Source organism: Aspergillus oryzae, chromosome 7, assembly GCF_000184455.2.
Source record: "Aspergillus oryzae RIB40 DNA, chromosome 7".
Classification (NCBI taxonomy): Eukaryota; Fungi; Ascomycota; class Eurotiomycetes; order Eurotiales; family Aspergillaceae; genus Aspergillus; species Aspergillus oryzae.
Window position 1 is genome coordinate 1,996,353 of NC_036441.1, and position 23,507 is coordinate 2,019,859.

At 48.1% G+C, this 23,507-nt stretch overlaps 8 protein-coding genes across 8 annotated transcripts; 4 read left to right on the plus strand and 4 right to left on the minus strand.

Annotated features, from left to right (window-relative positions):
- Positions 1-244: 244 nt before the first annotated feature.
- AO090011000787 (uncharacterized protein) lies at positions 245-1,024 on the minus strand (the record flags this gene model as incomplete). The annotated part of the gene is made up of 1 exon (XM_023233106.1): positions 245-1,024. The coding sequence occupies one exon, from the start codon at positions 1,022-1,024 to the stop codon at positions 245-247; it is 780 nt and encodes a 259-aa protein (XP_023093641.1).
- Positions 1,025-2,132: 1,108 nt separating this feature from the next.
- AO090011000788 (aromatic amino acid ammonia-lyase) lies at positions 2,133-4,417 on the minus strand (the record flags this gene model as incomplete). The annotated part of the gene is made up of 3 exons (XM_023233107.1): positions 2,133-4,033; positions 4,093-4,199; positions 4,263-4,417. The coding sequence occupies 3 exons, from the start codon at positions 4,415-4,417 to the stop codon at positions 2,133-2,135; spliced, it is 2,163 nt and encodes a 720-aa protein (XP_023093642.1).
- Positions 4,418-5,554: 1,137 nt separating this feature from the next.
- AO090011000789 (putative polyadenylation factor subunit CstF64) lies at positions 5,555-6,461 on the minus strand (the record flags this gene model as incomplete). Its single annotated transcript, XM_001826315.3, has 2 exons — positions 5,555-6,348; positions 6,407-6,461. The coding sequence occupies 2 exons, from the start codon at positions 6,459-6,461 to the stop codon at positions 5,555-5,557; spliced, it is 849 nt and encodes a 282-aa protein (XP_001826367.1).
- A 355-nt stretch (positions 6,462-6,816) lies between these two features.
- Positions 6,817-7,961, plus strand: AO090011000790 (prohibitin subunit PHB2; the record flags this gene model as incomplete). The annotated part of the gene is made up of 4 exons (XM_001826316.3): positions 6,817-7,000; positions 7,071-7,139; positions 7,218-7,573; positions 7,638-7,961. The coding sequence occupies 4 exons, from the start codon at positions 6,817-6,819 to the stop codon at positions 7,959-7,961; spliced, it is 933 nt and encodes a 310-aa protein (XP_001826368.1).
- Positions 7,962-8,639: 678 nt separating this feature from the next.
- On the plus strand, positions 8,640-9,881 carry rmt2 (protein-arginine N5-methyltransferase; the record flags this gene model as incomplete). The annotated part of the gene is made up of 1 exon (XM_001826317.3): positions 8,640-9,881. One exon carries the CDS (start codon positions 8,640-8,642, stop codon positions 9,879-9,881), a length of 1,242 nt encoding a protein of 413 aa, XP_001826369.1.
- Positions 9,882-10,406: 525 nt separating this feature from the next.
- On the plus strand, positions 10,407-10,949 carry AO090011000792 (uncharacterized protein; the record flags this gene model as incomplete). Its single annotated transcript, XM_023233108.1, has 1 exon — positions 10,407-10,949. One exon carries the CDS (start codon positions 10,407-10,409, stop codon positions 10,947-10,949), a length of 543 nt encoding a protein of 180 aa, XP_023093643.1.
- A 215-nt stretch (positions 10,950-11,164) lies between these two features.
- AO090011000793 (MCM DNA helicase complex subunit MCM4) lies at positions 11,165-14,373 on the minus strand (the record flags this gene model as incomplete). Its single annotated transcript, XM_001826319.1, has 5 exons — positions 11,165-11,752; positions 11,816-13,008; positions 13,061-13,132; positions 13,192-14,070; positions 14,124-14,373. The coding sequence occupies 5 exons, from the start codon at positions 14,371-14,373 to the stop codon at positions 11,165-11,167; spliced, it is 2,982 nt and encodes a 993-aa protein (XP_001826371.1).
- A 1,737-nt stretch (positions 14,374-16,110) lies between these two features.
- On the plus strand, positions 16,111-19,807 carry AO090011000794 (putative DUF221 domain protein; the record flags this gene model as incomplete). The annotated part of the gene is made up of 3 exons (XM_023233109.1): positions 16,111-16,277; positions 16,330-18,728; positions 18,798-19,807. 3 exons carry the CDS (start codon positions 16,111-16,113, stop codon positions 19,805-19,807), a joined length of 3,576 nt encoding a protein of 1,191 aa, XP_023093644.1.
- Positions 19,808-23,507: the final 3,700 nt, after the last annotated feature.

Consider the following 23,507-nt stretch of genomic DNA (forward strand, 5'->3'; position numbering starts at 1 on the left):
GGTTCCTGGGAACCTTCTCCAGAGAGCCATAAGCGGTTTGACTTTTCGGCGACAGTTAGCGGAGATCTTGTCAAGTACGGCGTCTCGGACTAAGGGGGTGAGGCTAATGCAAGAAGAGCCAAAGCAGCAAAAAAAATTGAAAACAAAAGAAAATTCGACAAAAGGAGCATAAAACAGAAGTAAAACCAGAGGGAAGGGAGGGCAGCACAAAAAAAGGGGAAAAAAAGAAGAAAATCGAGCGAACTTACGCAACACGGTCCTTCAGTTGAGTAACATCACGAAAGAGCAGACGCGGATGAAAGTTATTATCGATATAGCGCTGCTTATAAGGCACAATCTCTGCGCTGAAAAGATGACGAAACTTGAAGTCTCGATTGAAGTGCTTCCTCAGATCTATCGAAAACATGTCGGTCAGACCAGCCTCACCACTATTGAAGAAGACAAGAATAAGGGAACACTCACTGTCCTGCACCAGCTCCAAGGCCAACAACGGACTCTCAGTCCCCGAGCAGGCAGTTACGATCCTCAAAGGCTTTGATCCAATATGCTGAAGAAACTCTCCAAGGTTTAGCTCCAGTGCTCGAGCAGTGATGGAACGATAGATGTCGCTCAGTTTATGAAGAGGAGGGAGATTCAGAGCCAGCTGCGTGCTGAGCCGTCTTTTGCCAAAATGAGGTTCCGATCTAATGACCTCTGGCAGCTCAGGGTCCATGCCAACAGTCTGATTCTCGATAATAGGAGTGGAGCTTGAACTAGCTTGTCCAGCGTCGGTGGGTTGGGTGCGTCTACGGTTGGTTGTGCGTACAGAGGGGGTAGAGGAGGCGGGTCTCTTGCCACGAGCCATTTCGAATGTATGTAAAAAGAAGAAGCTTCTGAAAGAAGAGATAAATGAGATCCTGCTGATCCAAAGATATTTCTCTCTAAGAACAAGCTGTATGAGCCAGGATGTATCCAAATGAGTGCTGTAGGGCACGATTCTGTCACGTGGATGAGGATGGTGAGTGTTCTTGGGAGATGTAGACATAGGAGGGATAAACAAAAATGTGGACGTGTGTGACTGGGCCCTAAGAGATATAATGAAAATTTCACTTGCTACAGGGGTAATCGCATCGTTCACAGTGAAATTGCCTCGTTGCCTACATGGCCTGCTATTTGCTGTGTCGTGTTTCATGTCTTGTAGTGAATGGAATCACATATCCCAAAGGGGGGGATATCTGCCCCGACAATGCTACTCTCGTTGGATCCTACAAGAGAAGCAATGTGTGAAGATCATAGGCTTGATTTCTTCTTTGTGAAAGTGCTACATCTACACAGTAACTAGGTGGCAACCAAAGAGAGGTATTCAACACATTCTCACACCCAAAGAAAACACCAATCAAGCAACTAATACTCACAATAAAGAGGTCTCTGGGACAAAAGCTTTTGTTCTTGTAGTATCTACCAGCACTTAGTACCTGTCTGGACTTTGATACAACAGATCGTAATATCTTATAATTCTGCCCCTTATCAAGGAGCAAATACTCGACTGTCGAGGATCAACAATTCAACAGAATAAATAAGATAATTGATAGTGAGACTTATAGAATAATAGCCTTAGTAAGCTATTAAGGTACTTCCTAATCGTCTATATCTGCCATCTTATGAGTCGACTTGTATCATTTGAGGTTTCAAGGCGGGTTGAAGAAGTTGGGGGACGTTAAATCTATATGTATGCTAAACGCTTATCCCGGTTGTGTACCTTGTGAGGCTTGGGTGAGGGCATACGTGAGGGTTTAACGAAATATCTTCGAGCACGTAGAAGTAGCTTTGCAATGTTGCGAGATATTTTAATATGATTACCTGGCTTTGGGGTCGATTAGCAGACTACGGAAATCAAAGGTTGGCTGTGTGTCTATTCTCCGAAGATCACTTGAGTTGACTTCAAGAGTCATGTCGTCAATAATATGATAAGGTTCATCTATGGAACAGCTATGAAGCGCAAATTTAAGCCAAGTGATAATAAGGAAGAGAGGATGATGGATGATTACAGCAGAACTTAAATTGAGCGTAATGATTCTCTTGATGGAATTAACCTCCAGGGTTGTTCAAGCACTCTATGGAAAGTCTATTCTTGCAGTATCTGGATCACTAATTCAAAGTCGGGACATCCTTAGACTCCTTATCTTTGTCAAAGAGTCATCAGCACTGGAGCTCTTTGAAGCAAGGGATTCCATGAAAGGACCCATTAACCTGCCGTCACGAATGGCCTCATAGATAATTGATATCCAAGAACCAATGGTCTTTTTCGAGCGACCATTCAGGGTTTCATTGTTAACTGTCGGGTGCTCCACGAAGCCCAAGTGGAAGGGAACAGTGAGTTCTTGGCGAACGGTGCGGTAGAGAATCTTAGCACCAGCGCCCAGGAACTCCTCGGTGTTTTGTTGGTTAAAGAATGTGTCTGCCGTGTTTTGATATGTTTTGTTGAGAAGGTCAGCGGCTTGGGTTTCCCATCGATTCAGATCCGAAAGACCTGGACCGCGCTTCTCTTTCAGAGTATCTAGCAGCGTAGGAATAGCGTTTTTTACGGCTACTTGCACTCGTTCAGGTATGCCCTGGCGGGTTGTTGTCGACCAGCTTTTTGAGATGTTTTCCCAGAGTGATTCGGTCAGAGTTTCAAGCTCTTTGTCTGATAGGTATGAGGAGAAAAGATTGGAGGTAAGCAGATGGAGTTGGGGCTTGATGTTATCGAGGTAGGTCAAATGCAGTACTCGGAGATCCAAGGCCTGGCATCCAATGTATAGACTACAAGCGCACATGAGCGACACTATCTCGACTGCCTGCATGGTGTACCGACTGGATACAAAAGCCATAGAGTTGATTGATTGGTTGCGCATTTCCGCTGCTTGTACGTGCGAGCTTACCGGGTTGGCAAGGTAAGCCAACTCTGCCATGTATGAAGCCATGCTAATATCGACGCCTTTCATAGTGAAGGAGAGGCTTGGGTCATCGGCGACAAGATTGGTAGGGAGGCCGTTGTTAAGGCTTGGGTCGACCAGTTCAGTAGACTGAGAGAAGAGGAGCCTGCCAAGCATCTGAAGGCATGATCTTGTCTTCTCCATCGCAGAAGTAACGGAAACCGCTTGGAAATTACCGCCATGGAGAATATCGCCGGTCTCGGGATCTATCAGTGGGTTATCTGTTGTTGAGTTAAGTTCAACGGTGACTTGCTTATGTGCGAGCAGGAGGTCTTCCAGCTGTGGTCCGATCCACTGAGGCACACATCGAAGTGCATATCTATCCTGCATCAAGCCTTGGCGAGTATGAGTCTTCACACTTTGAATACCCTGGGCAAGACGAGATCCCTGGAGAAATGAAAGAATATTCCTGGAACATTCCATTTGGCCGTCATGAGGCCGAATGGCAGAGATGAAGGGGTGAAAGCTCTCAGCATTACCCATGAGTGCTTCTAAAGCCACAGCCGAGATCGCCTGCACCAGCACGACCAATTGATGAGTCTCGTACATAACGAGACTGGACAGTGCTGCAGAGAATGAAGTGCCGTTAACTAGGCCTAATCCCTCCTTAGGACCTAGCACTTGAGGTTCCATGCCGGCAGACAAAAGTGCATCTCTGGAAGATATTATCCGAGATCTATGAGATTTCTGTACATGAACATACACATCGGGATTGCCTTCAATGGCGCCTGCAATGTAAGAAAGTGGAATGAGATCTCCAGAAGCGGAGATAGAGCCTCGTAAAGGAACAACTGGTGTGATGTGACTCTCCAAGAGCTGCAAGATAGACTTTATCACTGAAAGCGTAACCGCAGAGTGGCCGCGGGCGTTCGAATTGCATCGAACCAACATGGCTGCTCGCACCCAGGGGACGGGCACAGCATGTGAATCCAGGCGAATTTGTCGCTCGAGGTCCACATTGGTATCCTTATCTGAGGCGACTAGCACACCTGCTTGTAGAAGCTGGGAGAGTCCGGATTGCAGCGCTACCACTCGATCCGTTCGAGAATCCGCACTGCCGCCAAAGCCAGTATTAACACCTTCGAAGAATATTAGCACACCCAGTTACAAAGCAATCTGACTCAAGAGGGGAGCTAACCGTAGACGTGGTATCCCTTATCCAGATGGTCTCTCAGCACCTGCACGCTTGCTTCAATCCTTCCAAGGACAGCAGGATCTGTGGTGATCTTAGGTATACAGCCATAACTGTTCAGTGTCAGAATCAGCCAAAAAGGGGTTGTCTTGTAAATTAGAAGGTTAACTACTTACTATGCTACTGCTACTATAGCAGAGATGTCAAGAGTAGCTCCGTCAACATCAAGTGTACCCTCTCTTTGCAAATTCTGTAGGCGTTGACGTGCCTGATATGCAGTCTGTATGTGGGTCTGGAAGTCACTCAGGTTTCCCATATTCAACAAGTCCATTGTTTCTCAGGAATAAAGTTTTCTTTGTTTGCTGTGGAAACTCCAACCTAAGGCCCAGGTGGGCTTTAAGTAGTTGTTTGTCACAGTATCTCGCCGGGAGTGCAATCCGATGTAACGCAGCCACTAACCATGGAAGACGGTCTCAGAGCGTGCTAATGACACGGGTCGATCGTGAGCTAAGGTGAGACTATTTCCTTGTCGCATCGGATCGACCTAAATCCTTGGGTGCGGTTCCGCTAGATTGTGCAGTCGATAGCTGAAACAATAGAACTATCTCTAGAGCCTGGTTGGTCCTTCCTTCTAGTCTTGGCTTACCACTAGTAGTAGCTTGCGCATTCACTAGCTGCATAAGAGCTATTGAGGCATTTGATACGCTCTTTTTGTTGGGATGCTTCGCCAACTGGAACGGTCAATGGGAGGGTATGCGAGCCAGGCTAAGATAGGGTTCAGGGGGGGGTGTCGATCTTCGTGCGCTAGGATCCCTGGCTGAACCAGACGTGTCTCACGGGGGAGATAGACTTCCAGGCATGGCCATAGCGTAATCCTGCAGAATGAGGCAGAAGTGAAGAAATCTGGATATTTCCGAAGTGAAAAACCACTCACTGGGGAAAGTCGGTCAGCAGTGCAGGAAACAGTTTAGGGAAAACGAAGGGTTTCCCATTTTCGGACGAAGTTGCATTGAACTTGAACCCGTTTTACCACCTTGTGAGACTTGGTTCTCTTTTCTTTCATTTTTCAATTTTTCATTTTTTAATTCTCAGTCCGGATAATGATCGGCAAACACATCCAGTGTCATTTGTTCTCTTGACATAAATTAATTTAAATGAAATTTACGTGGATTAATTTACGTGGTGGCGTAAAAGGGGAGCGATAAAAGAACCAACAAAAAAAAGAAAACAATCAAGATATGGGATATCTACTACTATCAATAGCCTGTACTAAAACTAAGTATACATTCCTGTGTCAAATCACATGAACCATCTTGCGCCATCCCATTTGTCATTGGAACATAAGAAGAGACAAAAAAAAAGACAAAAGAGGAAAGAGTAAAAACTTGAAGTATTGAAGTTGCAAAAGTACCAAAATCAAATCACGTAAGTCAGTTGATCTAGATCAATCTTCAATCTCGCTATGTCATCACCGCATGGCACCTTGCATTAATTGCTGTCGTAGAAGCATGATTTGGCTCCGCTCCATCGGAGGTAGTGCATCAATAGCCGACTGTGGCATACTGAGCACTTGTTGCAAGAGTTCGTCTTGCCCGGGCATTTGCTGCTGGGGCTGAGGTGGAGTGGAGACCGGACCGGGTACGGCTGAGAATGGCTGAAAAGGCTGCGCTGCTGGAGGAGCGGCTGCTGCCGATTGGGGCTGGGCGGCCTGTTCCACCACTGTGCCTAATGTGCTGTAGTCGACAAGGTTCATCAGGAGCAGAGCCTGGAATATAGCGTATGCAAGCTGAGGCGCTTGTCGTAAAAGTTCCGTAGCGCGTGCCGGATCAGCCATGACTAATGACTTCATCTGAGAGAGTACATCGAGGAGTTGATTCGGAGGGAGAGAGGAGAGTGTTTGGGAGATTGCGTTGGGGCAGTCTAGGTGCGGAGGGAGATCCACGCCTGGGGGAAGAGGCGGTAGAGGCGCGGATGACTGCTGTGCACCCATCTGTCCATCTTGTCCGGGCACTTGAGTCGTCTGCGAATAATCTGGGGGTATCGAATCCTTCTCGTTGTTATGAGGCCAGTCCACACGGATCTTCCGTCCCATGACCTCATAGTCATTCAAGTTGCGAACTGCGGAGGCGGCTGCATCGGCATCGGCGAAGTCGGCAAACCCATATCCTTTAGGCTTTCCTGTCTCTGGGTTCATCATCAAGCGGAATTTGGTTACTGTGCCCGCAGAGCTAAGAATGTCCTTCACTTGCTCCTCCGTGAGATCTGAGATTGGGCGTTAGCGTCAGTTGAATATGAAGGTTTGTCACAAGGAAGCACTTACTGTATGGGATATTCCCCAAAAAGACACTCTTTCCGGCTCTTTCTGGAGGCGCCATCTTTGCCGGAGTTATAGACAATCTGCAGGCTCTTTCAAACGATGGGGGGAATGAAACGTGAAGACGCAGCGCGCGAATGGTCCAACGGGATTTGGCAGGAGGCGAAGTTTCCACACACTTTCAGTTCAAGTGTGAGGAATAACTTGTATTATCAAAAGAATTCGTAGTCTACTCTTGAACCTCAGTAGACAATTCTCTGTAAATGGAGTGAGTTGACGGGCAGCTTTACTGGAAGCTTGAGCTTTACTTGAAGGCGGTGACCCAAACGGACGATTTGCCGGAACATCGAAAGAACCTCAACGCCGGCTCCGTCACATCGTCATCTCTCATATTATTTTACTCGCAAACCACCATCATGGCTCGGAACCCAAGGGAACAGTGGGAGAGACTCCAGGTTATCCTACAGAACCGCGGAAGTCGTGGAGGCTTTGGCTTCGGCGGCTTCCCCTCCGGTGGGGGTCGTGGAGGCTTGGGGCTGTCTGGAGCTCTGATCTTGCTCGGTGTTGGTGGATGGGCTATATCAAATTCCCTCTTTAACGGTAGGCATGCCGGAATTTATCTACTTGTTCCGGTGATATGAACAGAATAGCTGACTGAGGCGGTTCCTAGTCGACGGTGGTCACCGTGCAATCAAGTACTCGAGAATAGGTGGTGTTCAGAAAGAGATCTACAGTGAAGGTATGCCGGCGCAATTCTTCTCGTTTTCCCTTCCTTTCATCCCTTCACTCCTATACTAACTAGCTATCTTCACGTTAGGTACTCATATCAGGATTCCATGGATCGAAACGCCGGTTATCTATGACGTGCGCGCAAAGCCGCGTAACATCGCTTCCCTCACTGGTACCAAGGACTTGCAGATGGTGAACATCACCTGCCGTGTTCTGTCGAGGCCCCGGGTGGATGCTCTTCCACAGATCTACCGTACCCTCGGACAGGACTTCGATGAGCGCGTCCTCCCTTCGATTGTCAACGAGGTCCTGAAGAGCGTGGTTGCGCAATTCAACGCTAGTCAGCTTATCACCCAGCGTGAGAATGTCGCCAGGATGGTTCGGGATAGCCTCGCTCGCCGAGCCGCTCGCTTCAACATTGCTTTGGACGATGTGTCGCTTACGGTATGGTTCCCAACTGGTGCATAGATCCGAGATGCTTAAACACTGACGTCGTACCCTTTAACAGCACCTGACCTTCTCCCCTGAATTCACCGCCGCTGTCGAAGCCAAGCAAGTCGCCCAGCAGGAAGCCCAGCGTGCTGCTTTCCTGGTCGACAAGGCCCGCCAAGAGAAGCAAGCCTTCATTGTCCGCGCCCAAGGTGAGGCCCGTTCCGCCGAACTCATTGGTGATGCCATCAAGAAGAGCAAGAGTTACATCGAGCTGCGTAAGATCGAGAATGCTCGTCAAATTGCCCAGATTCTGCAGGAGAACGGTGGCAAGAACAAGCTGTACCTGGATTCCCAGGGTCTGGGTCTGAACGTCAACGCCAACGTCGAAGACTCGAAATAAGAAATTCTCCCTGGAAAGGAATAATGACCAAGAGGGCTCCCCGCAGATGAAGTTTCCGAGGAAGTCTAGCTTCGCTATTATATTCAAATGGTTGCATCGGCCCTCATTCTTACTGGCGCTATTGATGTCGCTTTGGAATGAACGATCGGGGTGTGGGATAAGGTATCTGTACAAATAGTTTCGAGTGTTTTTTAGGATTCTCAAAGCAATCGGGCGAAATGTTTCTCTTCTCTTTCAATATGATTTGACTACGAAATACAATAATCATCCTGGCATATGCCCTTGGTAGATAACCTGGCGTTGAGTCTCTGTCTACATAGTATTCTCCGCGGAATGCGATTGGCTCCGCGCGCGGAGTTGATGAACGCGGCGGGCGGAAATTTTATATCGACGGCGGGGAAGAAACATTTTACTCCTACACTTTCAAAGTCGACTCCAATCCAGTCGCTATAATACAAGGAAACCACCGAAACCTCCCAATCATCTGCCTAATTTGTCTATTCAAATAAATCTCCCCCATCGGCCAGCAAAAGGGTAATCCCAGCCTCAATCACCCTCCTACTGCCCCGCACCAATCCCACCAATCCCCCGAAAACCCAATCCAAGCACATAAACCACAATCTAACATACAATACAGACCAAACCCATAGAGCAAAAAACGAAACGAAAAAGAAAAAAATGACCGACCCCACAACAGAAATCGATGTCGACCTCGACGTCCAAGAAATCCTCCTCGCCGCCTCCCAACACGACATCCCCAAACTCCGCCAACTAATCCGCTCAAACCAAACAATCGCAAACCCCGTCAATGTCAAGGACCCCGAAACCGGATATGCGCCGCTGCATGCAGCAATTGCGGCCTGCGAGCCTGACGACGAGGAGCCGAACGGCGTCCAGACCAACGGGGAGCAGGGAGACGAGCAGAAGAGCGTTGAGGAGAAGGGCTCGGCGACTGTGAGGTTTTTGCTTCAGGAGGGTGCGATTTGGAATGATCTTGATAATAATAATGAGACGCCTGGGTGTGTTGCTAGGCGGTTGGGGTTGACGGAGCTGTATGAGCAGCTTGTTGATGCTGGTGTGCGGGCGGAGTTGCTTTTGAATCGGTTGGATGGGTATGAGGAGCTTGAGGATGATGATGAGGAAGAGGAGGAGGGACAGGAAGAGCAGACTGGGACTGAGGAGGTGGAGGTGGAGGGTGAATCTGCTCCTCAATTGGTTGAGGCGACTACCACTACTGAAACGGCTATGGAGACGGGCCCCGATGTCACTAATTCCCGGTATCTTGATTCCAATTTGACTTTCCAGAATGATCGGCTGCTGGATCAAGATCAGAATGGTGTTATGATGGCTTGGGAGACGGATATCATGGCCAAGTCGGCGAAGAAGCTACTGCCTACGTCTGGACTGCGTGTTCTGAATGTCGGACATGGTATGGGTATTGTGGACGGATTCATCCAGGAGCAGTCGCCAGCAGAGCACCATATCATTGAAGCGCACCCGGAGGTTGTCGCCGAGATGAAGCGGAAGGGCTGGGGTGAGAAGCCGGGTGTTACGATCCACGAGGGCCGGTGGCAGGATATTCTCCCTGACTTGGTCGGACAGGGAGTTATGTTCGATGCCATCTACTACGATACATTTGCCGAGTCGTATGGCGACTTCCGGGAGTTCTTCAGTGAGCAGGTTATTGGACTGCTTGAGCAAGAAGGGAAGTGGAGTTTCTTCAACGGTATGGGGGCTGACCGGCAAATCAGCTACGATGTCTACCAGAAGGTAGCCGAGATGGACCTTATGGATGCTGGGTTCGATGTTGAATGGGAAGAGATCGCGCTGCCTAAGCTGGATAACGAATGGGATGGTGTGCGCAGAGCATACTGGCAGATTGAAAGTTACCGTCTGCCATTATGCAAGTATATGGATTAGAATGAGATATAAATGATTTATGTTAGACACACGCCAGACTTCAAAATAATAGAAGACAGTTACACTTAACACATGCATAATATTCTATACTATCAGAATGCTACTTTACAAGAAAACGATATACCCAGTACAAAAGAAAGAGACCCTTATCAAACACCTCGTCATTAAGAGACACCGCTTCCCCCTATACTGATCGTCTTATAGACGTGAATCAGTGGAGATCTTGCTCCTGAAGTTATCTCAACAGTAACCAGCTTTCTCCAACTCCATTAAGGGGAATCACTCCGTGTGCAAAATAGAATTCTGCCTAACAGAAACCCCCAATATCACCATCCAAATAACATCCCCATAAACCAAGACAACACTCCATAAAAACATGATTGGCCAGACAAAGAAACCAGCTTCCTCCGTTTCAACACCTTCCCCATCCCTACTACTCTTCCACCCTTCAACTCATCTTCAAATTATCCCCTCCAAAGCCAGCCACTCCCAAATTTACATCCAAAAAAGCCCCAAAAGGAACAAATGTCCACCTCCCCAATCCACTATATCCCCCAAAGCAGAACCCCCCAAATCCTCTCCCAAAAAATCCACCACATAATCGCATGCCCCCACGCCCAAGTTCCTGTCGGAACAACCAAGAGAACAAACCACTGGTGTTTCTACCTCTCCACGTCAGAGACTACGTGCGTCGCCTTGGACTGTCAGCCCAGTCATACTGTAGCTAGTAGTGTTTTGGTTGGTGGGTCGAAAGCGTATGTTATCTTATCGGAGTTGAGTGCTCCTGCGGGTTCGGATGCGTTGCTTGAGTTTGCGGTTGCGGTGGATGTGAGGGCTGGGTTGAGAGTTGGGGATGTGGTGGATGTTTTGGTGGAGAATGGGAGGGAGAGATATGAGTTTGATGCGGATGGGGTTGGGTGTCGGTTTTGGGTGACTGGGGTGCTGGAGTTGTTGCTTAGGGTTGGGGTCCTTGTGGATGGGCGGCAGGTTGAGCAGGCGAAGGCGGTGGTGAAGAGGTTGTGGCCTGAGGGGACGGACTTGGAATTGGATCAGGGGGTGTGTTACTAGCGAAGGAAAGGCGCTCTTGGGTTAAGTTAGGTATTTTGAATTATCTATTGCTTGGTTTGTAAGAGCTTCTCTCTCTATTAACTGAATATTGAACTGGAAAAAAACACCAGACACCGTCCCTGCCCTGGTACCCTCGAATCCATGCGGCTGACTCAATATACGCTTTCCCAGATTACATACATACTGTTCCGTAGCATCATGATCCCATCATTTGATTACAGAAGTCGACCTCCAACACGCCGGATGCTCCGTCGTGCACCTTCACCTAGAACGTTGACGTAACCTTCCGTCTCCAGCGTGCGGACTGCCTCTGTGAATTGACCTCCATCCACCTCACCGCTGCTCTGTTCAGTCAAAGCACGATAAACGTCGCCCCAGCGAGGAGTAGCACCTCCGCCGCTGAGCTCGTCGATCACCGCGAGCACACCACGCTTCAGGGCCTCCCGCTGACGTCTCTCGCTTGCACTAGTGCCCTCAGTGAGCAGGCCCATATCAATCAAACCGGTCCGCGAGTCTGTGGCCGCCTGCTTAATAGCAGACCGGATCAAACGCACTGCCTCCTCAACATCTGCTGCGGTCACTTCTAGCGACAACCGCATGCGTGCGTGGGCTTCCGACAGTCGGATCATAGACTCTAGTTGACGAGTGGTCGCCGTAATTCTACGATCAGAGGAGCGGATGTCATCTCCGAGCTTGCGCATGTTCACATATGCATCCGAGAGAGCTTTGCCAGCAGCCGGGGTAAGAACGGGATGAACCTTCGTCTTGGCGTAAGTAATATATGCCGTCAGGAACTCGATGGGCTGCAAGTTTTAATTCTGATTAGCACAATGTTAGAGCCACCTAGATCGAAATTCGTTACTTACCAAGACTTCTTCGTCGCTTGCATTCTCTGGCTTGTCTTCCAAATACATGTTGACCAGATGCTTGGCCAACCGACGATCTTCTTGCTCATCCACACGATCCAAAACCAAGTATACCAAATCGAAACGGGACAGTAAAGTAGGCGGAAGGTCAATGTTCTGAGGAACAGGCAGATTGGGGTTGTATCGGCTCCCAATAGGGTTTGCGGAGGCAAGGATACTGGTTCGAGCGTTCAGCGTGGTAATGATACCTGCTTTAGCGATTGACACCGTCTGCTGCTCCATGACTTCATGCAGGACGGACCGTGTAGATTCGTTCATCTTATCGAATTCGTCAATACAGCAAATACCACCATCCGAAAGTACCAGGGCACCAGACTCGAGCACCATCTGACGCGTGTCGGGATCCCTAGTCACGTAGGCTGTAAGACCGACAGCGGAAGAACCTTTGCCACTGGTGTAGACACCCCGAGGCGCGATCTTGTGGACATAGCGAAGCAGCTGGGATTTTGAAGTTGACGGATCACCGCAAAGAAGTACATTAATGTCACCGCGGTAGCGTGGGTTACCACCCTTCTGGAAAGACTTGTTGGTGCCTCCAAACATCTGGAGTAGGATACCCTTCTTGACATCATCCATCTCATAGACGCTAGGTGCGAGAGACCGAGAAAGGAGTTCATACACATCCGGCCGGGTGGCAGTGCGCCTGATCTTTTCCTCTTCTTCAGCTGTAATCTTCCGAACCTGCTCTGAATCTCCAGCAGCCTGCTCAGACAACTCTTGTTCGATGGTTGTGACGTCAATGCCCAGCTTCTTCCGATCGATCTTTTGGACATGCAGGACATCAATGTAAGTCTTGAAAAGTGCCTTCTGCGTCCGTTGGCGGGGATTCACGCGCACAGGGTTGCACCGGAAGATGCCAGTCACTTCAACTCGATCACCAGCCTTACAAACATCCACCAACTCATCGTAGACGCAAAGGGAAACAGAGTGAGGAGTTTGACCGTCGGGCACGCTATCCGGTGTTTCTTGCAATTTGATGACCTGCTTGTCGGCGAAAATACAACGGTTGTGAATGATCTCCATGCTGTTTCTTTGCCTGCAAGCAGGGCGTGGACAAATAGTGGGCTCCGCGATCTTTCCACGATCGATATCGACTTGCACGCCGTGATTGCAAGCCTGGCAACGGAAGAAGGCTAGAGACAAAGTTAGCCAACGTGGGTGAAAATTGAGATACTGCCAACCCACCTTCTTTCATATCCGGGATGATAGGCGTCGCGCGAATGACAAGACCTTTGATGCTCACTAACTTGTCCATATCTAAGGTGTATGTTAGCAACTGAATTGTTTAAAGCGAGAAGCGCGTCTAATGAGCATACCGGCTGGATCTAGATCTCTCATGTTCACACTAGAATCAAGTCCGAAAGGAAGAACTTTGAAAGCCTTTGTCTCGACTTCACCAACAAGATCTGGAATTTCGGTCTGTGGCATCCGGCCAGTCTCACTCAAGGCATCTGAGCTTGGGACTGCGGGCGCAGAACTGAGATTCCTCGAGTGTGACTGGTTCCGTTGGTTCTGAGTCCGCAGACGCTCCATCTCTTTGATCGCAAGTTCAACCATAACATCCTTGATGGTCTGATCCATCAAAGGAATAATCTCCTGAGGATATGCGTGTAGTTGATGCCACAATTTCAAAGTCAACGGGTATGCTTTGAGGTTCTTCGCGTCAAGATTCAAGCTAGTCACACCCAACTGACGCATCGTGTTCAACATGTTGATGTATTCTCTCTCCTCTGCAGTGTCTCCCAGTCTGCGGGTTTCATCTTCTGTTGCACCCTCTGCCCACAGACGATATTTGGTTGCAAAGTTGTAGAGGAAATTCTTGAACGCGGACATAGAATCTTGAATAGAGATGTTGGTACCCCAGATGACGCGAGTAGAGCTACCACCCAACGCATCCGCTTCTGAAGTACCGGGGTGAATGTTTGAGAAAGTTGCATCTGACTGTGGCTCTCCATCGGCGGCAGGTATTCCATTGGCGTCAACAAAGACTCTGCGTCGTCGACTAGGCGTAGATCCAAAACCACCCGAATGAAGATCATTGCGACGGGACACGACATTGCGCTGACCGCCTGTAGTCGTGCGATCCGAGACGAAAAGAGCACCACTGCTACTGCTGGGAATATCGGGGCGTCCTGGTTGGAGGCTACGAGCGCGAGTTGGGCTAGAACTAGACATGTATCGGATTGGGGAAGACTCTGCTATATGTAAGTAATCATCGAGTATTCAAGAGTTCTAATGATTGTCGTACCTCCGACAGCAGTACGGTTTCCCCGTGGTGTGGTCTCATCTTGGTCCACGGTGGATGATGCCCTAACAGGAGAGCTGGGCTCATCCATTCTCACATCTGGTGTCTCGGCGGGTGGTGACGAAGGAACCGCTGCCTCACCTCTTAGACGACGAGAAGCGCGGGGTGTTGTTTGTGCATCTGTTACCCTTGGACTGCTAGCCTCTGCCCTGGATGGGCGACCTCTACGACGAGTCGAAGCCGGAGAAGACATTATGAGTCGGTCCTGTTAATTAAATTATCGCAATTGGAAGGACCGACGGAATCAAGATATTGGCGTTGTTTTGGGGGGAGGGGGGTTGAGAAGGGTTTGTTTGTACGGAGTAGGGATCGATCAAGTGGAGTTTCAATTTGCTAGATTCTTTGTGGATTGCAGGGCGCGTCGAAACGCGTTGACGCGTTAAGTGGTCACGTGCACATGATCAGGCCGGGGTCAACCAGATCTTCAACCATCTTCTCGAAAACCAACTACAGAATATCCTTCCCATTATTTTCATATACATCGTACGATGTATCAATCAATATCGCGTCGCTCTTTGTTATTCCTTTCTTCTGATCGCGGACTGGTCATTCTTCTATTCGCTTTTTTTACTCAGGCCTAAGAGATCTCCATTGCTCACACATCTGCGAACGAATATGTTTACGTTTAGGGTATCTCGCCGTGTTTACATCTCTGTCTCTTACCCCACCTCATGTTCCCGTCACGATTCATGAGCACTCGATACACAGCCAATGATGTCGCCTTTGCTAGAATAAACTCGCCGTGCCCCCAGTGGAAATCGTGGCGCAACCAATTAGAAGTATCGATCTCTGGAAGAGTATTACCGCGTGATAGTCCTACAGTACCAGTAGAGTTGTGTGAAGCATATATTTGCAGCGAAAGAGATCAAGAAAAGGACCTTCTAAAGAGATCCAGGAAGCCACCCGTAATGCTTAGACACCAGGCTCACTGTACTGGAGCAGTGGTAAAATATTTCTAGTTAGAGCGTTAGCCACATGCACTCACGTGAATAGAGGTTACAAGTTCCTGGTCCCTTAAATGGTCCCTTCAGAGGAAGGTTACTTCAGATGCACCGCCACCTTCTTCTAGCCAATAAGATGTAACTGCCCAGGCCCCTTAGGGCTGGATTCTATACCAAAGGCGGTATAGTTCCACATGCCTAATTTAGAAAGTATCGACATTCAAGATCGTCACGAAGCAAGCAGTGAAAAGAGACAAAAGGACCGGTGCCCAAAATAAATTGGCATGCTGCTTTAACACATCAGTTATGCATTTTCTACCGCTGTCACTGGCTAGGGGGAGTAATGGGGAGGATCGCCCATAAATTCGTGGCCTCATCCTTCAATCAAATTCAGGGGTAGTTGAAACACCAAGCAAGCGCCAGGACCTCAGGCCAAAAATGCTAGTTTCAGCAGGCGCCTGATGTCATTCTTGGGGGAAGAGATCCGCCCGACCCCAGCACTTTTCCCACAAATCGTGGCGCTTCTTCCCTGTTGACTTGGCGGCAACCTGAACGATGAATGGTTGATTCATTACACCGTCAACGCCGCTACTGTCATGCCTTTATATACTCTGGCCCTCCAGATATCTTCGTCTTTTTCTTCGTCGCCCACTTTTGACTGTGTCCCTCTTTGCAATCAAGGCAAAGGGACAGTGTCACTCTGACCTCATCCACTTACACTTCCAACACAATGCGAACCCAGTTTTGCAGTTCGTGACTTTGAAGCTGTGGTACTATCTGAACCCATACAATCAATTTTGTGATGGGTTTGGGAGTCTCGTCGCTACCTTCTTTTTATGCTGTCCTATGAACGTTGATACTACCTACACTTTTCCTTTTTCTTTTCTTCTTTTTCTTCTTCTTCTTTTTTTATTACCCTTTCGGGTTCCGTTTCTTCTTTTTTTCCCCCAAATCAGCGAACAGTTGCATGAGTGGTATCAACGATAGCCATGGCCCAAGACCTGGGATCAGCCCTCGAACACGCCGGTGGCGCTGGTCAAAAGAGTGAGGGTATCGCAATCAACACTTTTCTCGCGTCTTTAGCTACTGCGATCGTCATCTTCGCAGTGGAATTCTTACTCTTTTTGCTTCTCAAATCGAAGCTCACCCGCATCTAGTGAGTGCGACAGTTGCTGTGGATGAGCGCAAATGCTAATATGACTTGTTAGCCAACCTAGAACCTACCTTGTCCCGGACAGAGAGCGTACCGAACCCTCCCCACCTGGTCTTTTCCGATGGATTGTGCCTGTATTTCGTACCTCTAGTACTGAGTTCATACAAAAATGTGGTCTGGATGCATACTTCTTTTTGCGATACCTGCGCATGCTTCTCAAGATTTTCGTGCCTCTGGGTTGCATCATATTACCAGTTCTGCTACCTTTGAATAAAGCTGGCGGTAAAGACCAACATTATAAAAACGGAACTGAAACTGGCGGCACATGGAATGTTACTGGTCTGGATCAACTTGCCTGGGGCAATGTAACCCCAGAGAACACCAGCCGTTACTGGGGACACTTGATCATGGCTATCATCACCATTGTCTACGTATGCGCTGTGTTTTATGACGAGCTGAGAAATTATATACGCTTACGACAAGCCTACTTGACATCTCCCCAGCACCGTCTACGAGCCTCTGCGACGACAGTTCTGGTGACAGCAATCCCGGAAAGGTGGCTCACATTGGATGCTCTCGATTCACTTTTTGATGTCTTCCCTGGTGGCGTTCGCAACATCTGGATCAACCGCAACTTCGATGATCTCAACGAAAAAGTGAAGCTGCGGGATGCGTTGGCTCTAAAACTTGAGGCTGCAGAGACAGACTTGGTAATTAAATGCAAGAAAGCTCAGTTGAAACAGGCGAAAGCCGAAGCGAAAAAGTCTGGGGTTAAAGCAAGAAAGACTGCCAAAGAGGAGCAGCAGGATACGGACAGGAAAGCTTCACTGATGGCTATGGATGCTGGTATCAGTTCTGGTGACCCACACCAAGCGCACACTCTCGCTCAGGTCTTGCATCATGATGGCTCAGAGGATCATACTGCGCCAGGGAAACGAAGAAGACTGAACCCCTTTGACCCCGCCAAGGAGGCCGCAGGAGCCGTCGGTCATGGTGTGGGCAAGCTAGGAAAGTCCGTCCTTGAAGGCTTTAAGAAGGTTGAAGGTGGAATAGATGGAAAGTTGGCTCGATCTGGTGGTTTTGTACCAGACGCCTCGATTACTCATCGGGACGGCTCGCGCTCACTAGATTACCCTCGATCTGAGTCAGATAGCGTGGATGTTGCAGACTGTTCGCAAGCGCGCACAAATGGCACAACTTCGGGCGTTCCAGACGCGGCTGGATCCAAATCTAAACGGCCTTTCTGGAAGAGTACAGGATCAAGCAATTCTAAACTGAGCCACAGGAGCGAGCCTGACGAGTTTCCTTTAACGCAACGCGAAAGCAGCTCGATTGATGGAGAGAGGAACGATGCACCGATAGAGGAAGAGAAAAGTGAGAGGGATAAACGAAGAACTCGGACCGAGGGCGAACAATTGGAAGGTGAGGAATATCCCGTCGCCTACAACGAGGACTTCGACAATGAGGACTTCGGAGAACCTCTTTGGAAGAAATATATTAGGCCAAAGGACCGTGATACCATGCGACTACCGATCTTTGGTCTTAGTTGGATGCCCTCCCTCCCGCTTATAGGCAAGAAGGTAGACACTATCGATTACTGCCGGAAAGAAGTGGCTCGTTTGAACTTAGAAATCGAGGTTGATCAACAAACCCCCGAGAAATTCCCCCTGATGAATTCTGCCTTCATTCAATTCAATCACCAGGTGGCTGCACATATGGCTTGTCAAGCAGTCAGTCATCATGTCCCCAAACAGATGGCTCCTCGCATTGTGGAAATTTCTCCAGACGACGTAATTTGGGACAACATGTCCATCAGATGGTGGGAACGCTACCTGCGAACTTTTGGTATTATGGCCATCGTCTGCGCGATGGTGGTCGGGTGGGCTTTCCCTGTGGCCTTCACTGGTTTACTGTCCCAGCTGTCGTACTTGGAAGAAGCGTTTACGTGGCTTAAATGGATTTCCAAATTGCCAGAATGGGTTATCTCTGCTGTGCAAGGTATTCTGCCTGCGCTGTTTTTGGCCATTCTGATGGCTGTGTTACCTTTAATCCTCCGGTTCCTTTGTCGGACCCAGGGCGTCCATACAGGTATGGCCGTTGAGCTCACAGTTCAGAACTATTATTTCGCGTTCCTGTTCGTTCAGCTATTTCTGGTCGTCGCAATCTCGTCCAGTTTTTCAACCATCATCAGTAACGTCACGAATGTCACGAGCTGGCCTCAACTGCTTGCGGAGAACATTCCTCTTTCTAGCAATTATTTCTTTTCATACATGATTCTTCAGGCAATGTCGGTGAGTGCTGGTGCGTTGGTCCAGGTCGTGAACTTGGTAAGCTGGTTTATCCTTGGACCCTTGCTCGACACGACGGCCCGGACAAAATGGGCCCGGACTACGAATTTGAACCAGATGCAGTGGGGAACTTTCTTTCCGGTGTATACCACACTGGCATCCATAGGTTTGTCTCTATTTGCTTTGCCATTGCTGGCTTTTGACACGACTGATGGCACTGACGGTTGATCTGTAGGACTGATTTACTGTGTTATCTCGCCTCTTATCCTTGTGTTCAATGTAATCACGTTCGGCCTATTTTGGTTCGTTTATCGGTATAACACGCTATATGTCACCAAATTTCGCTTTGACACCGGTGGATTACTTTTCCCTAAGGCGATCAACCAGTTGTTCACGGGCATATATTTTATGGAAGTCTGCCTAATCGGTCTATTCTTTTTGGTTCGTGACGTGCAGGGCACGGTTGCCTGCAAGGGCCAAGCCATATGCATGATTGTCGTTCTTATCCTCACAGTCGGATACCAACTTCTGCTGAATGATGCCTTCGGCCCCCTGATCCGTTATCTACCAATTACGTTGGAGGATGAGGCGGTGCGTCGGGATGAGGAGTTTGAGCGTGCCCAACGTGTCCGGCTTGGATTGCTTCAGGATGATGAATTGAACTCTGACAAAGGTCAACAGTCAGGCCACGAAGAACATAGGGGCCGCCAGACGGATCGAGCAACTCATGATATCGAGCTCAAGGATATTGAAGCTAGCATGGAGCGAGGTACTGAGGCCCAGGCCAGGCGGCCTAGTCTCGGGCCTAAGCGTCAGTCTTGGACTGACAGATCTTCACGTGGACGGTCGAAGTATTTCGGGGCCAACTCCGACAGCTCGGTCCCGACGGTGCAGCAAATTCGTGAGAAGGTAGCGGAGGATGCTGAAGCCCAAGGCGCTCCTACCAATCAAGTGGGCCCAGCCCTATTTGCTGGGATCCATGACGAGCTGGAAGATCTCACGCCGGAAGAACGTGACCAGCTAGTTCAGCGAGCCTTCCAGCACGATGCGCTGCGAGCCAAGCGTCCCGTGATCTGGATTCCGCGGGACGACCTTGGAGTCAGTGATGACGAAGTGTACCGGACTCAACGGTTCAGCAAACACATCTGGATCAGCAACGAGTACCAGGCATTGGACGGCAAGTGCCGCACGATCTTCAGTCGCAGTCCGCCGGACTTTTCGGAAGTGGATCTCATCCAGTTATGAGTACGGTATTTAGAATCTTAGAACATCGACCACCAAGCTTGTGGTTAGCTACGACCCTGCATGATGATTTGACTGATTTAGCTTTTGTTCCCACTGGCATGGGTTGGCGTTGCACTTGTACATGTACATAGATAAAACTAATTGATTGACTTTTATGCATGAAACCACAAAAGTTTCTTCTGTAACCTGGACGAACACAGCGTTAAATTTTCAACAGTATTTATTCAGCAGGAACAATCAAGTATGCTGGTATCCTCGTCTGATGTGCAAAATAACCGTGGCGCAAAACCAGTGATTTTTCAATATGTAGTGGATCATCCAAGGGTGGTGCAAATGCTCTGAAAGCTTAATGGCTCCTAAGCACTTGGCTTGGAATGCTTGACCATTCCAAGGGTTAACACTATGGAAGCGATTAATAAACAATATATGACTCGCGGGAATGCCCAGTTCGGCCGCAATGAGCGCCGTACGCGAGGGCACTAACGGTTTCAGATGTAAACTGTAAAAGTCATAAAGTACGCGATGGGTATGTAGTAGTAATCAGAGACAATATGTGAAATCCCGGAGAAGTGCCGAAGTCAGGGTTAGATTGTATCTCGGTTATTTAAGCTGAGATATCCCCATTCATTCAGAATCCATGAAGATTACACGACTCCCACTCAGCAAAGAATGTTTTCAGACTTCTTTTTTTTCCGTCTGGGGGATTCCGATTGCGTCGGAGGATCTCCCCGAACGACAGAGAGGGCGGAGGACCGAAACCACGACGCAATAGAATTACTACTAGCTCTGAAGCAGAATCGGTTGGAACCGATCCTACCAATAACAGCATTCTTCAAGCCTCGTTACGAGGAGCGAAGAAGCTACTCCATAGCGTCCTATAACTAGTCTAGGCCCCCAGTCAATTGAACGCCCATGGGGCGACCCACCGGCACTTCCGATAATGTGGATTCCCACGCTTACGGAGTACGGAGTATTGGTCTTCATGAACGTTGGGCTGTCATCGTAGTAATCTCTTTTTTGGGTTTCACCTTGCACATAGCTTTCCCTCTAGTGGGAGAAAATTCCGAATATAGTATCTTGTCCAAACATTTCTAATATACCGCATTGATACCAGACGGAGTCCGTAATTGAAAGTAGGGAGACTGTTGTTATGTCTATTGACTTGAACTTGCGGCATACTCCAGTTACTCAGTAGCGGTAGATGAGGGCTTCGGCCGAAGCCGAATCATGCCGCTCTTGTTATTTCAAGTATCATGCGGTTCAATGGCCCCAGTTATTTGAGATGTGGGTGTGGTTAGGTAAGTATATTATCTAACTATAAGCGTTCTCTGTGCATCATCATTTCGACTTTTCTCTGGGGTAATTTTAAGATTTTGCTATAACAAAATCACTGTCGGGTAAGTTTCATACAGTTGTGACTTTTTTTGTCTGGTTGTATATAAAAGTTTCAGATATTTTCTTACATGTTTTGTCTATTTCATCTGAATGAGGGGTCATGAATCCCGTTTCGGCAGTTAAGCATAGTATTGGAAGAATAGAGACTTCGTCATATACAACTCCCCAAGTGGTTGTCCTCGAAAATAAATTTGATTACGTGTTTGGTGTAATCGTCTCTTCTTAATTCGTTCGCTATTTCTATTGAAACTGATTAGACAAGGATGGAGTCAACTTGGAATAGGCTTCGTATCACTTCTACATCCAATATCTGGCGAATTGGAGATGTTGTTTCTGCTGGGTTTTCTTCAGATGGGAGAGACCATAGTGAGCCTATCCTATCGTCGCCCTGACCTCACACAAATACCTTCAAGCATCCATATAGGCCAACGAAAAGACTCAACAGATACACATCATACCAAAAGATGATCGATGATAACTCTAAAAAAAGGTGACAAAGTGATTGTTGCGGTACCCAGTATCAGACCAGATGCTGAACCCAAGCGCCGTGGTCAATTCAAGGCCGTGATACATAAATTTTACGACTTGTCTTCTAATTTTTTGTATGACAGGTACTTCGTCAGTTACTCGTCAATGATTCTGCTCGTTGTACACCTATTCTGTAACAGGATGAAGGATGTGCAACCCTAAGTATATAAAGACCAAGCGAGCGCAAAACATGATGATTAAGTTAATGACCAGATATCCTAGTATGTAGAAAATACCGGCAGGATGATAAGATCCTTTAAATCAGAGATCTCTTCCGAAGGATCTTAAGAAAATAGGATTCAGGTGGTGCACATATGCGTTTGCTACAATAGGACACACTTGTATATGTGTTTCTACGGCGGACGGGTGTTTAAAAATGAATTAGCTCTACAGGGATCGTGGACTTAATAATGACCTCGCTTCCCTTTCTTATTCACTTGCCTCTTTCCCATCCTCCTCTCTCTTTCTTTTCCAATTTTACCTCGTGTTTATTCCAAGTAAGTCTGAGGAAACAAAAGTCATCATGTTGAGACTTGGCTCCAGAGTCTGTAACCTTTCTATGTCACCTTTATTTTGGAACATGCAAAGCATCGTACTGACAGCCTTTGCTTCGTCTTCAAGGATTTATCCAAGCGACAGTGGGACATGGTCAGTCGACCGGTTTGAAGAGAATCAATACAGGAGAAATGAGCATCTAAGTTATGGCAAGTGGAATGCCTCAGGCTGTGCAGATCTCCAACACCAAAACCAGGAGGCATGATTTACGATACCGGGCTAGACAAACTGCTACTATACTTGCCAGTTTGACCATTCTGGCATGCGCTAATACATGACACGGCCTTGGTTGATTTTGGATCCGACTCAAAGACAAAGGTTACACTGAGTATAGAGCCTTTTGGGCAGGTTCAGCGAAGTTCTGTTCATCTATTAACTATTGATGCTTTAACACGGGCCGCCCATAACCTTTTCCAATCAAACCCCTCATATACGCCAAGAGAGGGGCTAGGATAGATATGCTTAAACAGGCAGATCAGCTTATGCACCCGTAAAACAGGTGAACTGTATTCCGGGAGCTAATGCAATGATTTGCCGGATTCAAAAGGGATCGGAAATAAAGTAAGCCTCTGGGTAGCTGATAAGTTAGCCACAGCCTTACAGGGACGGATTCGACGGAATGACGCTGTAGAGGCAATCCAAGCAAATGAAGCAACCCAGGCCATTTACATGCTCGCCAGTGGGCGGACCTTATTGCAGGAATGCCATGATAGTTTACCTTGTACGTGCAATGGAACCTACTTTTTCATACTATTATTCACTTCTTTCTTAAATTCAGAGTAGGCGGTACTTTTGTAGACAGCCAGGCGGGTCGGTTATCGTTGCCACAAATTGAACCCTTGCTCATATATTCCCGTTCTTTACCGAATTCCTATTATTCAAATCACCACTCCCATTGCCATGTCAGCTACCCAACTGTCTTCTTTTTACTGGGTATTTACTTGTTCCCTTATGCACGCTAAGAGTCCACCAAGTTTGGTGCGAATACGAAACGCTGCAATTGCGCCAACATCCCTTTCTACAAGCAAACGGGGATGATCTCAGAGGGCGACCGAATTGGGAAATGCTGCACGTGTGCCTTGTTATGGGATCGGATGATGCTTGCATTATGAGAGAGACAAAGAACGCAGCACCTTCCCTGTCAGTCCCTCGACTCCCTTGCCGTCGAGTTGGGTAGAAACAATTGAGCAACATGCCGATTGGCTTGTGGAGCCTGTATTTC